Genomic DNA, 15,512 nt, shown 5'->3' with positions numbered 1-15,512 from the left:
ATCGTTGGCTCAGTTAAAATAAAGTGTATCCGGAAAAAAAAAAAGAACGCAGACAGGCAGCCGTCTCAAAGGAGGAAAATGCGGCAAACATTGCGCCCCACCTTGACTTTCCCCTCTCCCAAATTGGCCTGAAAGGAAATACGTGTTCATACGTCAAACAGCCTGTGGGTTCGCGGCTTGGCCGGCCGGCTACTGAAAGCACGAAATGTAGCGCCCACATTGTACACAGGCACACGCATTGATACGCCTGAATCACGCAAGCGCCTCGGCGGTGGCGGCGCCTGGCGCAGCTTCCGCCGGCCGGCAGGGCTGCGTGCGCGCAACGGACGCACTTACCCGCTCGCACCGGCTCGGGAGCTGCTGCAGGCGGTAAACGATATCGGAACCCCGCTTGCATTAGAACTCTCCGCCAGTGGAGCGTCACTTGCGGCGTCACGCTGTTACGTTTTCCGTTTAGCCCGGCTCGAATGCACCACCGCCGACGTGTAATTATAATCGCAGTGATGTCGAGTACGTGATTACGGTTCCTAATTTAATACGTTACTCGTCTTTCAGAGGTTTCTTGGCGCATATAGCTAATAGCGACGTTTCTCCAGAAGACTTTGGCATACACTGCCAATCGGTAGTGACTGTTCTAAGCACGTCTGCCAACCCAATATCAACGCACTTATAGTGAAGCGTCTGGGTGCTTCTGCAGTTGCCTTCCTAATGACACGCCGAATGAATCAGTCGTACTTGTGCAAGTATACATATCGAAAAAGGCATCAACATCACCGATTCACGCAAATTCAATGTCTGCTTTCAGTTTTTATTACGAGAAGGTGTGCACCTTTTCCCCCTTATCGCTTGAAATCATTTCGCGTACAGTGTACCGGCCTTGTTGCTGCGGTAAACTGCTAAGTTGGTGTTCTCCTCAAAAGAGTTTATTTGAAAAGCTAAACGCGTAACAAACGCCAATGTTCACCTGCTTAACCGGCTGAAGAACGGGGGAGAGCATTGAAACGCCCGAAGAAAGCAGTCCTCAAGTCGGGTTATAGCTTCGCAAAAAAAAAAAAAAAAAGACCGTTTCTTTTCGGGCGCCTTGTATACATCCAACGAACGACACTTGCGCCACTTGTAGCGGCCTTTGTTCCGGCCTTCTGTCGTCGTCTCTCGGGTCTTGTCCGCGCGGCATAACTATGCGCATTCGCGACACTTCCTTCTCGATTCTCCAGTGGCAAAAATAGTTCGCGGGATGTCGTGGAGCACGCCCGTATGAAAAGAGCTACTTGACGAGGCTTAAGTTTAATCCCGCGTCGGGAGCACAGCGGCCGTATTTTACACGTTCCGTTTCATTTTCCGTTCTTCCTGGCCTTCGTCATCGGGAGGGTCACAGTCGCGCTGGCGGTATTGCTGAAATAAGCCACTCTAGGGTGGAGGGGGGGGGGGTGATGCGAAAAGTACTGAAAATAAAATGGATTATAATAAATCCGACGCCCCCTTGATCGGATCACTGAGTGCCTGTTTCTCAAACGTTCACAACCTTGGTCATTCCAACGACTTCGATATTCCATGAATGCGTTATTATCATTATCAATGCGGGTTACAAAAAGGAAAAGAGAGGTAATATCGTATATATTAGTAGTGCATAACTGACCGCAGTTTCACGCACAGATTGAGGGGTGAGAAAGGGTTAGGACATAGTTGATTTCTTCCAGCAATATTAGAAAAAGGTTATAGTTTGGTTTGTGTCACCGGAGATGCATTCCATGACCTGAAATGTGTGCATGCGATCGGGCAGAATGAAACTTCAGAGCTGTTTCATGACATTACTCAACAGTTTCGTTTCCGCCTTGGAGAACGATAGACACCACGAAACACCCGTTTCCTTCTTCCCTTAATGCGTTACGAGAAAGCACGTCAAGCGAACCTGCATGCTGAAAGTGCCACGAACGCTTGGCATACAGACAATGCAACGCTATAGTTAGGGCACTGACAACGAAGCGCAACGTGTCGGCACGAAACTGGGACGAAGGCACACACGCGGTCGAGCGAAACTAGCAATAAGCCCGCTGCCGCATGGGATTCAGCCGGAGTGGCAGCGAGCGATGAGGGATGCCGAAGAGACCTGCGGAGCAGGGTTGAGTCACCACCCCTCGAGCAGGAGGGCACGTATATCACAAAGGCCGCGCCATAACAACAGCCAGGGAACCAATCATCTAAGAGGCCGTCTAGAAGGTGGAGGAATCGCGGGCGCCTCGAAAAGGGAAGCCACGTTGCAGCAGCAGCACGAGGAGGAGGAGCGCGCCGACGCTGCGGCAAGATGGACGAAGTTCACCTCTCGCGTAATCAACACCTCCTCCCGGCTTTCCCATCTGTGGAACTCGAAATCAATGAAAGCTGCGCTGGGGTGCTTCGCAGCACGCCGCCAGCTAAGTGCAATCGATGAAGGACCCTTCTCTTGCGTCAAGGGATCCCGTGCGCGTTAACCGGTGTGCGGGATATTAGTGTAACCTCTGGCGCCATTGATCCTCGACTGGCTTCTATGCTTATCAACACTTATTAGGGAGAGGCTCGGCCAGTGTGCCACCTTCCATGTGCCTGCGTTGGCTCATCTTCTGCAATGATGAATAGCTCCAGGAAGATTCCTTTGTGATTTATGCGGGCGACGCGCCGGGCCTTGTTTGCGGCGCCGTGTTCGTCTCTCAAGTGGCGAAGAGAGGTGCGCCGTAAATATCGGAAGCTAGGCGCTCTGTTTTATTCCCAGGCATTGTTTGCTGCGAATAACTCGCCGTGGCATTGATCAGAGTACAGTTTAGTTATACGAACGGTCTGCGAAAGTACAGCTATATTGCGCTCCTTGGCCGAATACTCCATTTGCGTGTGCCTTTCCTGCCAAAATGTTTTGGAGAAATGCCGCTCGAGCTGACGGGAGAGCAGCATCTCAAGGAAAGAATCCCCCCCCCAAAAAAAAGAAAGAACGGACAATAGAAATATCGTCTTTCAGTTTGACATCATTTGTGAGAGCCTGTTTCATGCAAGAGACCGCCGACGTACATGAGGACGAACACGATTGATCTTGTGAAGTGGCTGCTAGTTGTTAATGAGCACGATATGCAGCAAAGTTGCCAAATATTTCAGGTAACAAGGACAAGGCTTGTTTCAACGCAGCGAAGCATGTATGCGGTACACCATTATATATAGGCAACAGCAGAGACATCAAAAATAAATTTTTGAGCATACGTGGACCAAGAAGGAGCTGTAGGGCGAACATCGGCCCGTCTTTTCTTTCTGCTATTATCCGTTGTCTTGTTCTTCGCACGCGCACTTGTGTGATCCATCAGCATTAGAAGGGGCCTGCGCAAACACAAAACGACACACCCTGGACGAGCAGCGCAGGGGCGAAATTACGCTGTCACTTGGAAACGCGATGGAACTAAAGCACGTTAGAACACCAGTAATTGTGAGCTTCCGGCTGTCGAGGCTGCTCGAACCCGGTGCCCCCTTCGAACGCGGATTCCCCCGGGATTCGACGTGGCTGGCACGCTCTTTCCCCGGGACGTGTTCAACGAGACTCTCGGATTTCCAGAATGGCTGTTACTGATCAGCCTCGCCGAGGCTAAATTGGAGCCGCGCTGGTGTCGTCGTTCTCTGTTCTTGTCGGTCGGGAAAACGGAAAGAAAATGAGCCACCCTTTAAATTGGAAGGACGATTTCGAAGCAAACACGCTGAGCGAGCTGAAAATGTGTCGGATTACTTAGACGGCTTACGAAGTCTCATTCTACTTCTCCTATGACGTTGATCATGGCAGCGAAGCTATTGGCTTTAGCAATCTGGCGGTGTGCCGGTGTTGACTTGGGCAGGCCGAAAAAAACAGGACCATGGCATAATTTTGAGTCACGAAGGGTGTCAGTATGTTGCACCTCCTTCAGCCATGTCAGCGAAAATGCTCACTGCGCTTTGATCGCAACCGAACGCGTCTTCTTTTTTCGAGTGAGTCGGCTATGGAATGAAATCTGTGTCGTGTGCATCTTTTTTTTTTTTTTTGCGTTAACGCTAAAGTCTTTCATGAGGGCCTTCATAGGCTGAGGCAAGAGGGTATAAATATTTATCTTTTAGGCGTTAGAGTGTAGGGAAAACGACGTTTGGCTCGGTTGTTTATGTCTAAATTGAACGCAAAGTTGGCACGAGACGATTGTGGAGGGGCCTTATTGATATGGCTGTTATAGGCAGATGTACAGCTTACTTAGCCTGAGGAGGGGCAAGCGTAATACCAACGAACGTCGGTGGGTTTGGCATGTATGCGAGACGCACCTGCGTGTTGTAACTCCGTGAATCTCCCAGAACAGTACATATGCGCTTGCTTGCTGGCCGATATTTTCTTGGTGAGACAATGAACAGCAGTTCCAGCTCAAAATAAAGTACAGGAACTTCTATGAATTCTTTCTTTTCCATGCGTGTTGACTTCGTACAATGGACAGTTCCTTATGTGTAGTATTGTATGGTCAAGCACGTTCCCATTATAATTTAGCTGCCCGCATCTGCGTGATGTGAGCTGCCAGTGAAATACGAATTTTATGCATTTGGAGGAGGCGTACCTGTTTCATTTCACAATGCGCTAACGCCAAGATAATATTTTGAATGCTGTCAGCGCACCTTCTAAGTAACTTGGATCGCATGAACAATGCTTCTTGTCTGTAAGACCTCCTTGCCACTCCCTTTGCCCTTATCCCACTTGCTGATTTGTGTAGTCCTATTCGTGGATCATTATTGTTTATAAACGGCTTTCCGTACGCAGTACGGAAAGCTCGTACGCAGTACCCATAAACACGCGCTATTTATAGCTCACCTATGAATACACTATTCAGTGCATATTGATACGACCGCGGGAAACGAAAAGGAAGACCTCGGGATTTGCAGGGATATACCTTCACAGATCTTTTTGACTCCGCCGGTCGCCATGCGCAGTATAAACGCTGTGGATACGCGCGGAAAATGTGGCACGGTCCAAAATGCAGAACACTCATTACTCTAGAATAGCATCGAAGCATTTTGATGCGGCTCTTCGCAACATTAACGATTTACACTCAGGTGGTTGTGATATTTACGTGACGTCTCATGTTACGCCTTTATGCTTGCCAAAATTACAGGAACAACAAAAAAAAAAGCTATCTTGAGCTTGACTGTTTTTAGCTCCAAGGTACTTTCTTGCCCAAGGCTCGAAGAGCTTGTGTTGCAGTTCCGTACCATGCGCATTAGCTCCACGCCCTATAGGTACGCTGTAATGGTTTCACAAGATCGTACGCGAGTAATAAGAATTGCATGTACGCTGTAGCTTTCTGGGTATTGTCGCACACGGTTATACAACGCAGGCGAGATATGCAGTGCGATTCTGACCGCGAACTACCGTTCGAGATTTGCTAAACAGCAGCCGACACCGAACGCAGATTCATTTTTCTGAATTAAGTAGGCGCGCTGTGTTTCCCCTAGCTGCTAATGAACAATCCTCTCTCCACGGTGGTGTGGCGGCAATGGATTCCTGGGAGGAACGCTATTCATTTCCCAGCATGAAGTAGCCCATGGGAATCGCCCGCGTTTCTAATGAATGAGGATAATCGTGATTAATATGCCTCGTCGATTGGCACCCTGATCGTTCCCAGCCCTCTCATTGTTTTGTGTAGGATTGCGGACTGCGCTGGCGCGCGTTTATAACCAAGTTTCGTTCGGCATCGATCTTTCCACTTTCACTTATTTTTTCTCCTTCTCAAGAGAAGAGGGGCGCATGCAGGGGCCTTGGGGGTTGTCGTAGCTTTATAAATTTATTTATTTTTCTTCGAGTGCATTTGTGCTGCTTTCACTTTCGGGACAGTGCTGCCTTGTGGGAATTGCGGTCCGAACGACGCCGCAAATCGAAACGCTGTCGTGGACAGTCGTACACGCCTGTATACAACGCGGCAGCCAGCCCGGTTTCGGCCTCTCGTCTCTTTATGCCGAGTGGTGGGAGGCCAGCTTTTCACTGGCTTTGAGACTCCCTTTGTTCGACGATTTTCATTTCCTTCTTCTTGTTTTACTCCTGGTTTCGATATATGACAACGTTCTTTAGAAGTCTGTATTACACGGTAAACCTTTATTTTGTAAAACTCTTTGTATACTGGGCTTGGAAAGAATGCTCGGTGTTAGATGAACCTCCTCAGTTTCGTTTCCTCACACGTATGCACATGTCGTTAAACATCGTCAACTTTTCGAAGGATTTACTCCGTGCTTTCGTTTTATGCAGCTCTTGTTTCAGCGGGTCAAGGCTCGGTTCAACAATTCGGTAGTCGCCGTATATGCGTGTTGTAGTATAACACGTGAACACCGGTGATGCTATGAAATCGGTGGCTTCGCTTTCCAGCGTCTTTCATGTTACAATTTTTATTTTTGTCTTTGTGTCTATAGGTACGGCATGGACCTCAACGGCGCCCGACGCAAGAACGCCACCAGAGAGACCACGAGTACGCTCAAAGCCTGGCTAAACGAGCACCGAAAAAACCCCTACCCTACGAAGGGCGAGAAAATTATGCTTGCCATCATCACGAAGATGACGTTAACGCAGGTGCGTTCTTGATCAATTTTTCGTGTCCAAATGGGCAATCACATCATCATTCCTTTTTGTTGCGTTAGATTTTCCGGTTAGGTTAGGTAGGAGTCAAGTTTTTAAAGAAAAAAAAACACCTGCAAGCGGGTATTTTGTGATTTACTTAGATGAAGCATGTATTGATATTCTGTGGCAACATCGGAGCAGCTTTCCTACTATAGTACGATGATGTGAACTGACGTATACTCATAAGATTTCCATGGACATTCAGTTCAAGAAGAGTAGTTGGAAGGTCTGATGCAAATCGTAGACCCTCGAAGCAACTTTCCGCGCTTCTTTTCAGTTTGTATTTAACAATTCCACGTGGGTGTTGTCAGATATTTTCATTCATTTATATTTTCAGCCATTCCGATTGTTCGCTAGTAGCAGTGCTCTCGAATTTGCATGAAAAAAAAACAGAGAGAGAGAGGGAGAGAGAGAAAAGTCATATGGCCGAGAAAACGAAACTTAATCTTTTTTGCTGGTCTTCATAGCTAATCCATGTTGGACATTTAGCCGACGTAATGCGAGACTTTGACGCTTTTTATGCATGCTTATAATACATTCCCCTTATACTGAGGCTAGTCGCTTTCCTTTGGGCAGGTGTCCACTTGGTTCGCGAATGCCCGGCGCCGGTTAAAAAAGGAGAACAAGATGACCTGGTCGCCTAGGAACCGATGCGACGACGACGACGACGCGGACGGAGACGACGCGCCGCCCGCGCGACACGACTCCAAGGATGGCCAAGGATTGGCGGCCGCATCGCGCCAGGAGAATTCCACCTCTTCGTCGGAGGCCGCGGCCAGGGCGGCTGAGGAGCTGGCGCGCCGGAACCACCAGCTGATGGCGGCTGCGGCCGGCACAGCGGGTCTGTCGGAAAGCCGCAAGAGGCCACGGGATGAGTCTGACGGTTAGCAGACCCCTTACTTGCAGAAACGTGCTTGCCCTTGCATGAATGCCGATTCTAAGCGAATTACAAACAGCTTGTTTACACAGTTTGTCTCTGTCAAGCACACATTATGTTGCATGCCGGGTGGGTGCTGCGGTCCGCCAACGCTCTGCATTGATTCGGCGTCAGTAACGTTACACGATATGAGTGGATGAGTAAGTCTGCGTACCATTATGTTTACGAATACATTCAATCGACTTTGATAAGAGGGTTCCAGAAGCTGTTATGAGTTAACGTGATCGAAGGAGGCAAGCTTTACGATGGGAACCTAAATCTAATGAGAATTCCAGTGCGTTCATTTAGGGACCATTGGGAAGGCAGTGTATTGCACTAAGGCTCACTGGGAAAGAGAATGTAAAGAAACGGTTGTCTTATACGTACTCAACATGTCGGCGTTCAGTTTAATTAAGCTAGAGAAAATGCTTGGCGTTATGCAGATCTCGTGGACGTGGACGATGACTCTCGGTCCTCGGACCTTACCGACCTGCGGCGGCCGAGCGGAACGTCGCATTCTTCCGAGGAACCTCGACATGGTCTGCAGCAGGGCGGCGGCAACTTGTCGGATGCCTCGCTGTCTGACTCAGAGTCTTCGGCGAGGACACCTGCAGCGTCGCCCAACGGCCACAGCGACGTGTCTTCAGCTCCGAAACCTCGCATATGGTCCATCGTGGATACGGCGACGTCCGGCAGCCCTAGCCACAGCATGCTGTCGCCGGGAGCGCCGTCGGCAGCTGCAGTGGCGGCGCGAATGGCGTCGCTGCAGCGCTCGGCGCGTCTCGATTATCTGTCCCCGTACCACAAGACGAGCTCGTGGTACGCCAGTACGTTGGGCAGCCTGGGTGGCGGCTCGTTTCCCCTGTCCACTGTGTACAGCGTGCCAACCATCATGTCGCCAGCGGCGGGACTGGCGCCGGTGTCGGCCGGCTCACCCCTCACGGACTCGACGACGGCCGCGTCGCTGAGCAGGTTACGAACTGCCGCCGCCTTCTCTGCGGCCGCCGACATGGTGCTGCCGAAGCCGGCCGCCGCTCCTCCTCCGCCGGGACCCTCGGGTGCCTTCAACCTGAGCCGACTGGCGCCTGCGCGCTCCTCGGCTGCCGCCATCGCGGCCGCCGTCGCCTCAACCAGCAGCAGCCCGTCGACGAGCCAGGCGAGCGCGCCGCAGCCCAGCCCCTCATGAGACAGCGCCCGGCGACGTCTCCGTACTGCTGCCGGTCGCAGCGCCGCCTTCCGCGCGCCGGGCCGCCAGGGACACGCTTCTCTCGAGGGATGAGCGCTTCGGACTTCGTCGCCGTGTTTTCCCCGCGTAGTGTGTGTGTGTGTGTGCGTGTGTATGTGTGTACGTCCCAGCGTCGTAGCACTGCATGTAGACTGTGCCGTCACAATGATGTGCGCGAGCACCTTAGAAGACCTCCCTTCCTCTGGCTGCTGTGCCGTGCGTGCAACTCGTGAAAATTTGGACAGCACGCCGACCTTGTGCTGAACTATCATCATCTCGAGCTTCCTACTCAAAGCATGGGGCATTTACTTGTTATCACTTCGCGCTCACTGGGCACCGCTTGGCCACCGAACAGCAAACCGAAAGATCCCAGCGCCACCTGCGATCCTGGCACTGGACGTCACGCAAAGTCTGCGTAGCACCTACGCGGACTGGCTGGCTTTTAGACGAATGGTTTGTAGCACTCGCTCATCACTGCGAAAGAGAGGACACAGTGCGCGGAACTCTTTCATCCCCTTCGTCCCTTCCCCACCATTGTACATAGAAACTATGAGAGAAGGAGAAAATATCTCGTGTCTTGTTTGCTGCCGCCTCACCCTACATTGATGTCATCTCGCATCGTTCACGCAGAGATCCTCTCGACGAGCCTCGCCCCCACGCCCTCTTGCTGCTCTTGTGTACTAGAATTCAGACAGATTTTTTCTTCTTTTGTTGTTGTTGTTAAAGCACGTCAAGAAAGGTCCAGTGCGCCAATATTTTAGAATGTTCGCGTATTTTGTAATGACCGAAGTGGCTTCAAGTATCTCTAACGTAGGAATCCCTTTAACGTCGTATTCTTTGAAGAAATGCTGCCCTACCAGGCCTGTGGGTTCACAAGAGTCGTGGTGCATTTTTTAGTCAAATACACAAACCCTGTGCCGCCTGCAAGCACACTGCAGCGTTTGTATAGTTTTGTCAAATGTTCTTTGTTAGAAGCTGTACTAGCTCATGAACTCATGCTGAACATCGTATCCAGCTCTGTATTGATCCTATCTTGCTCATAATTGCGCATGTGAATCAGCGGGAGTATTTTGTGTTTTCTGTGCATTTGGTCGTTAATAAGAGCCTCTTTAAATGGCTGTAAACTGCACAGCTAGCGTGGTTGTGTGTATTCGTGTGAAGGAATTTGTTTCAAATTTCAACATTATGATTTTTTTGCATGTTTAGTACCTTTATTTGTCCAGAGTGGGCACACATAATTTTCCATTGCAATCACTGTTTTCTTTTTGACGCTAGCGTCCTATTTATTGTAATCTCTGAGGCACAGTTTCTCGCCAGCAGATGGTTAAATTTTTGCCTGTCGATAGCTTTGAATTGTCAGCTTTGCTATAGATAAAGGTACTCCTGGTTCAAAACCATTTGGAAGGCTGGTTGTCGTATCGAACAGTTGTGTTGAAATGACAGGGAAAATTTTGAGATCGAATATGACTGTCCCCCAAATATTCGGTTAAGTGGTTGAAGTATTTGTCACATTTTAAATCCTAAAATTTAATTTATTTATATTTAAGGCTTAATTTTTTATCCTAGCCAATAAGTTTTTTTAACGCCATTTATGCTCGTCTGGATACTTCGGAACAGCGGCTGATGGCGTTAACTGAAAAGCACTGGCGTCTAATTCGAAAGCTTTCCGGCCTCATGAAAAAATTCAGCTCAGCGCATGACAATGAAAGTGGAAAGGAATCAAAACATGACAGTGCATAAAGTTAATTTGGAATCTACGCTGTGATTTGCGAAGTGAGACACCACTTGAAACATATCATAATGAAATGACGTCCGGTGTTTTATTTGGGCTATTTTAGGCTGTCTTAGGCCAACTTGGGTGCAGGCTATACAGATACAATGCATGATTGACAGGAAACAATGGATGCTTACGAGGGGTCACGATGCACAAGCGATCATAGACGTTTTCACTCCCCACCATTTTGCAGCAATTATCAAATGTTTCTCAAAGCCAAAGTGATAAATCCTCCCTACAGCAGAACTCTCTTTTTACTTAGAAATATTTATTTTGTTGTATTTTCATTTCTCGTCATTGTGGAAGTTGTCTGAACGTGTGAGATCCGGGAAACATATCCACGTGGCTATGTAAAGTTAGATTATCGACAGAAACAAATCCCGGCACTTACCTCTGTGCGGGCTGACGCAAGTTTCGTGGTTTAACGGGAGCGTCACATTGAAAGATGTCCGGTGGTACAGGATGCATTTGCGAGTTAATTTAACGTCGAAAACTGAAGTATGGGGATGATGTATTAAAGTTTAATATCGTGCAACGAGAGACGGCATGCCGTAAGGCGATGTTTGGGGCGGTACAAATTTATCTTGTTGCGTTCAGTTGTGTGAAATACCGGTTCCCGTTTAGATGTATGCAATTTACTTTCTTTTGAGTGTTTTTGATTTAAATCGTGAAGTGAATGTGGACCGGGTGGTTAGGTGGTCATGTGAGCTCACTAAAAGATAATTTCCTAATGATCATTCGCGAGCTACGCCAAGGACTTTGTTCATTTATGTAGTGATAATGTGGCAGTTGCTAGTATAGCCGAAACGTCATTCAACACGCACGCGAGTAGTGTGCTCGTTCTGCCATACGAGGCTCCCTTCGCTGTCTAAGGCTGAGTTGGACAGATATAGTAAAAGTGTGCGAGCAACGCACTTAGCCAGTAAAACAGTAAAACAAGTTTGCTCGGGTGCATGGTTAAACTCGACTCGTCGTTGGTATACGAGAAGGTGTGCGCACTTCAAGCCAAGGCATCGTCATAGAAATGCGATAGAGAACACATTTAAATAGGGACGCGGGATATTGGGAACGAGCAGTCATAATACTCATTTAGCATTTCTTATTTCCTCGAAAAAAAAAAATGTTTGCGAGTGGCTACCATCACACTCGAAGCGCGCAGACCTTCTGTAGCCTATAAGGTGGTCATATTGTGTGTAACGAAGAGTTAAATACATTTCATTTATTATTAGAACTTAAGGATGTACATTTGTTTTCGAACGTGACACGTATGTACTGGGAGCGAAAAAAAAAAGTTCTGCGGTGGCTTCGACCACGCTGATTTTGCATTTCCCGTTTGCCTGGTGATATTTTTGATGCGACTATTGAAGAATGTAAATGTGAGCCTATTTCGTGTGATGAATTAGACGACAGCTTGTCTGTCGTTTCGAATTCTGTACTCAGTCAGCTCTGATGTGTTGTTGTTGGCGCTTTGCGCCGAACTGTTTTTTCTTTAATTTTGTCAACGCTCCCTGTGCACAAAACAAAGTTAGAGCAGCTACCATCCCACGTGGGCTTGGCGTTTTTGCATTGGCGTTTCTATTCCACTGTTCTCATTCTAGTATGGTGCGTTACTGTGAGTGACGCGCGAAGTTATTATTTAGAGCTGCTAAATGAAATAAAGAAAGGAGAGGAAAGCATGGCTTTAACAAGAGGTGGCGTGGAGGCACAATGAACTTCCCTCTGTAACTTATTCAAAGGCAATGGTGCAAACGGATTGTAAATATTTAAAAAAAGTGAATGGTGCAGTTTGCGTAGAACAAAACAGGAACAAAAAGCAGGATGGCGAATTTCCGACGCTGCACGCAAAATAGGATGTAAAATCTTCTGTAATATTTTATTGCTTTGTTTTGCGTGTCTTAGTTGTTGATTTCGCGTCCTGAACTCTTTATTTCCTCTTCGAGTCGCTACCGCGCCTGGTTCTTTGGCAACCATGACGGTGAGAGACTGCGTGTGTAATACAGTAAAATACAACGTGTTGGATTAAAATATAGTGATGATAAAACATCATATGCAGCTGTTTGTCTCCCTTATTCACTCTTGGTGCGCTTGCCGCACATTTTCGCACGCAACCTCCCATAGGAGGTCGAGTGTTAGAGCCTGTGTGTATAATACCCCGAAAATGTCTAGCGTGAAATAAGACGTCGAACTCACACTGGGTAGGTATTTTAATAAGCGACACCATTTAATGTTCCAAGTACAGGTAAGAAGGCAACGAATGGGCGCACAAGCATTTCGTAGGAATAAATGTCTAACGACAATTCAAAATGTCAGTTTCGTCCGAAATGCGAAACACTTCAACAGCGACAGCAGGGCAAAGTATACGAGTTGCAGCTACGCAAGGTAAGATCCGTAGATGTATTTTTACATACGGCAGTAAGCGTTCGTGTGCTAACTGAACGATCATAAGGTTGTGCGCGAATGCGTCTCACTCGATGAAAGTGCCCAATAGCTGGCGTGATGAATACCACTAACAGAATCGTAAGCGAATGCACCGTGCTACTTTTCGCTTATTTTAGATAACGTGGGCTGAAATATCCCCCCACAGCGAAAGCGAACCTATGCCTTAGCTCAGCCTTTCTAACCATGCACAGCAAATCATTTACAAGAAAGGGTGCGTGCACTTCGCCTTTTACAGCCATTGGTATACGAAGAGCAACATCCCATCCAAAAGCACTTTGACTTGGGCGAGTTGGACCACTTCCGCCTGTGCTGAGAAGAATCGCGCATGACCTGTATTGAGACACCCCTGTCTCCCTCCCAACCGATTTTCCTGCCCAAGCGTGCCGACCGTTCCCCCCACCCCACCCCTCCACTACAGCACACATCCCTAAACCTTCTTTTGCTGTTGAACCGCGGGATGCCCATGCACTGTCTCACTGTTTATCTTGCAGTGAGCCTGATAGAATCCCATCGCAATTGAGGTGTCCTTTACCAATGACAGTCGTGTTTTGTTTCCCTCAATAATTCACAGTTGGTACAACTCGACTCCGGTCCACCTCTTCCTGGGGAGGTGGCAAACCTACTCATCTGATTATGAGGTTGCTTCAACAAATCGCCCCTCTCTGCACCTAATAGTCGCTGCTCGGCAAAACCTGAAAATTGACGACGGCCGTGGGTGTCAAGTGTTAAGAAAAAATGTTACTGAACAGCGCGATATTGTGCGACGAAAGGAACGCAGGACAGATCACCTCCCATCGTCAATGAACACGCTGTTAATACTACCTAGCGTTACATAAGTAACATTGTGTTTATTATTTATATCATAACAGCAAACTGCTTCAGATCTTGCATGCAGTTCGGCTGCGCACATGGGTCCCTTTGCTGAGGATTGTGAACCTTCCGCTCAATCAACTGTTATTCGAAGGTCTCACTCTTTCAATGTTCCTAAATTCAAATGAAATGACTGAAAAATTCAGTTATTCGGAAATATCGGTACTCTTGACAAATTTTAAACAACGGAAGAATGTTCGAGTGTTTATTCAAGCATTTAAGATATAAGTAAGAATTCAAGCCAGACGCATTCAGACCTGTTGAGGATGTCGCTACATTGTCAACCTGTCGAAGATTAGAATGTCCCGTCTCGTTACCAAGAACGTGAGAAGGCAAATTATCCCAATTAATGGGAACAAGACACTCTACGTTTGATATCACCCTTTGTTGGGAACTGCTTGCTTTCGCAAAGTTTTCGTGGGTAAACACCGCCCAGGTGGAGCTTAACAACAGCTGTCAACAGCTTAACAACAACTGAAATTTCAGATCTCCAAATAAAGTACAAAAAAACATTTCATTTGTGGTACGCATATACGTGACTGGTATGTACTCGAAAGTGCCCGCACACTATCGTTTATCTGTTTATATGTTCCGCATGAGAAAAAGGTTGTTTGCACTGGTAGAATATTTTAGTATTCCAGAATACGAGATTTCTATGAAAGGCAAGTTGTTTTCCCTTATTTAAATTGCCGTACCGACTTTTCTCAATATTACACATTTTGCAAACGCCTTGTGCGTGTTGGGCAGCCGAGGGCGGTAACCGATTAATTATCTAAACAGTAAACTGATATTGAACTGACACCTGCGTGTAGTCTGTTTGTACGAAAATGATTGCGTGTTATATGGTAAATACAGCAGAACTTTAAACCAGCAGCTACTTCGTTGGGGGCTCATATGGGGCTGCGACATTCAATAAAGAAACTTTAAGGCTGTCCATTGCATTCTGAATGAGTTTCTTTCATTTTCTCTTATTCACATTCATTGTTGTTAGTTTGCACAACGCCGCTAAGATCGCACACTGGACTGTCATAAGCGACATTTGAATCTTTCTCTAAGCGCATCGACCAGGTGCCACTGAAACGAATTCAAGGGTTATTGAAAAGTTATTAAACAATTTCAGAACGCAGATTGACATAACGATCCTTCAGTGGCCGTTCTGACTATGACTATTCACTTTACGCACGCATGCCCCGCCCCTTACCAGCCTATTTGCTTAATTATTTCCTCGTGCAATAGCAAGCAAGCATGGATACTACCCATAGTTTGCAATGTTTTTTGTCGTGCCGGTCCATTCCCGCACATATCAACTCCCAGCCAGAGGACTGGCACGCATCAAGTCAAACTCGTGGCGTATCGTGATTTCATATCGCTGTTTTGGGACCTAAAACTCCAGGTAAAATTAACTCTTGGTGTGACTGTAAAGAAGGATTAAAGTTTCGCGTATACGACGCATAGACAAACGCGTGGCTAGAGCGTGGTGCTGGCGCTGCTCGCCATTTATGCTCATGGTGCATTCCAGTCTCCAATAATGATTAACAGTAAGTGTTGTCGTGTGCACGAGACAAAAAAAAAAGGGCCTCTACTAAAGTAAAACTGCACTGTTCGTCACCAACAAGACTTCACTATATACTTGAAAGTGGAATGGTGCTACAATAAATACTGATGA

The 15,512-nt window shown here is 47.5% G+C and overlaps 1 protein-coding gene across 2 annotated transcripts in view; it reads left to right on the top strand.

The window, feature by feature from the left end:
* LOC119176332 (uncharacterized) overlaps nt 1-12,583 on the top strand; it is a 114,123-nt gene extending 101,540 nt beyond the window's left edge. For both annotated transcript variants that reach the window (XM_037427558.2, XM_037427559.2), the window contains 3 exons: nt 6,418-6,574; nt 7,199-7,505; nt 7,982-12,583. In XM_037427558.2, coding sequence (XP_037283455.2) covers nt 6,418-6,574; nt 7,199-7,505; nt 7,982-8,724 — 1,207 coding nt within the window. In that variant the 3' untranslated portion in view covers nt 8,725-12,583. The remainder of the gene's footprint in view (nt 1-6,417; nt 6,575-7,198; nt 7,506-7,981) is intronic.
* Nucleotides 12,584-15,512: the final 2,929 nt, after the last annotated feature.

Source organism: Rhipicephalus microplus, chromosome X, assembly GCF_043290135.1.
Source record: "Rhipicephalus microplus isolate Deutch F79 chromosome X, USDA_Rmic, whole genome shotgun sequence".
NCBI classification, from domain to species: Eukaryota; Metazoa; Arthropoda; class Arachnida; order Ixodida; family Ixodidae; genus Rhipicephalus; species Rhipicephalus microplus.
Note: the sequence above shows the minus strand (reverse complement) of the source record. Positions and strands in the feature narration are given on the sequence as shown.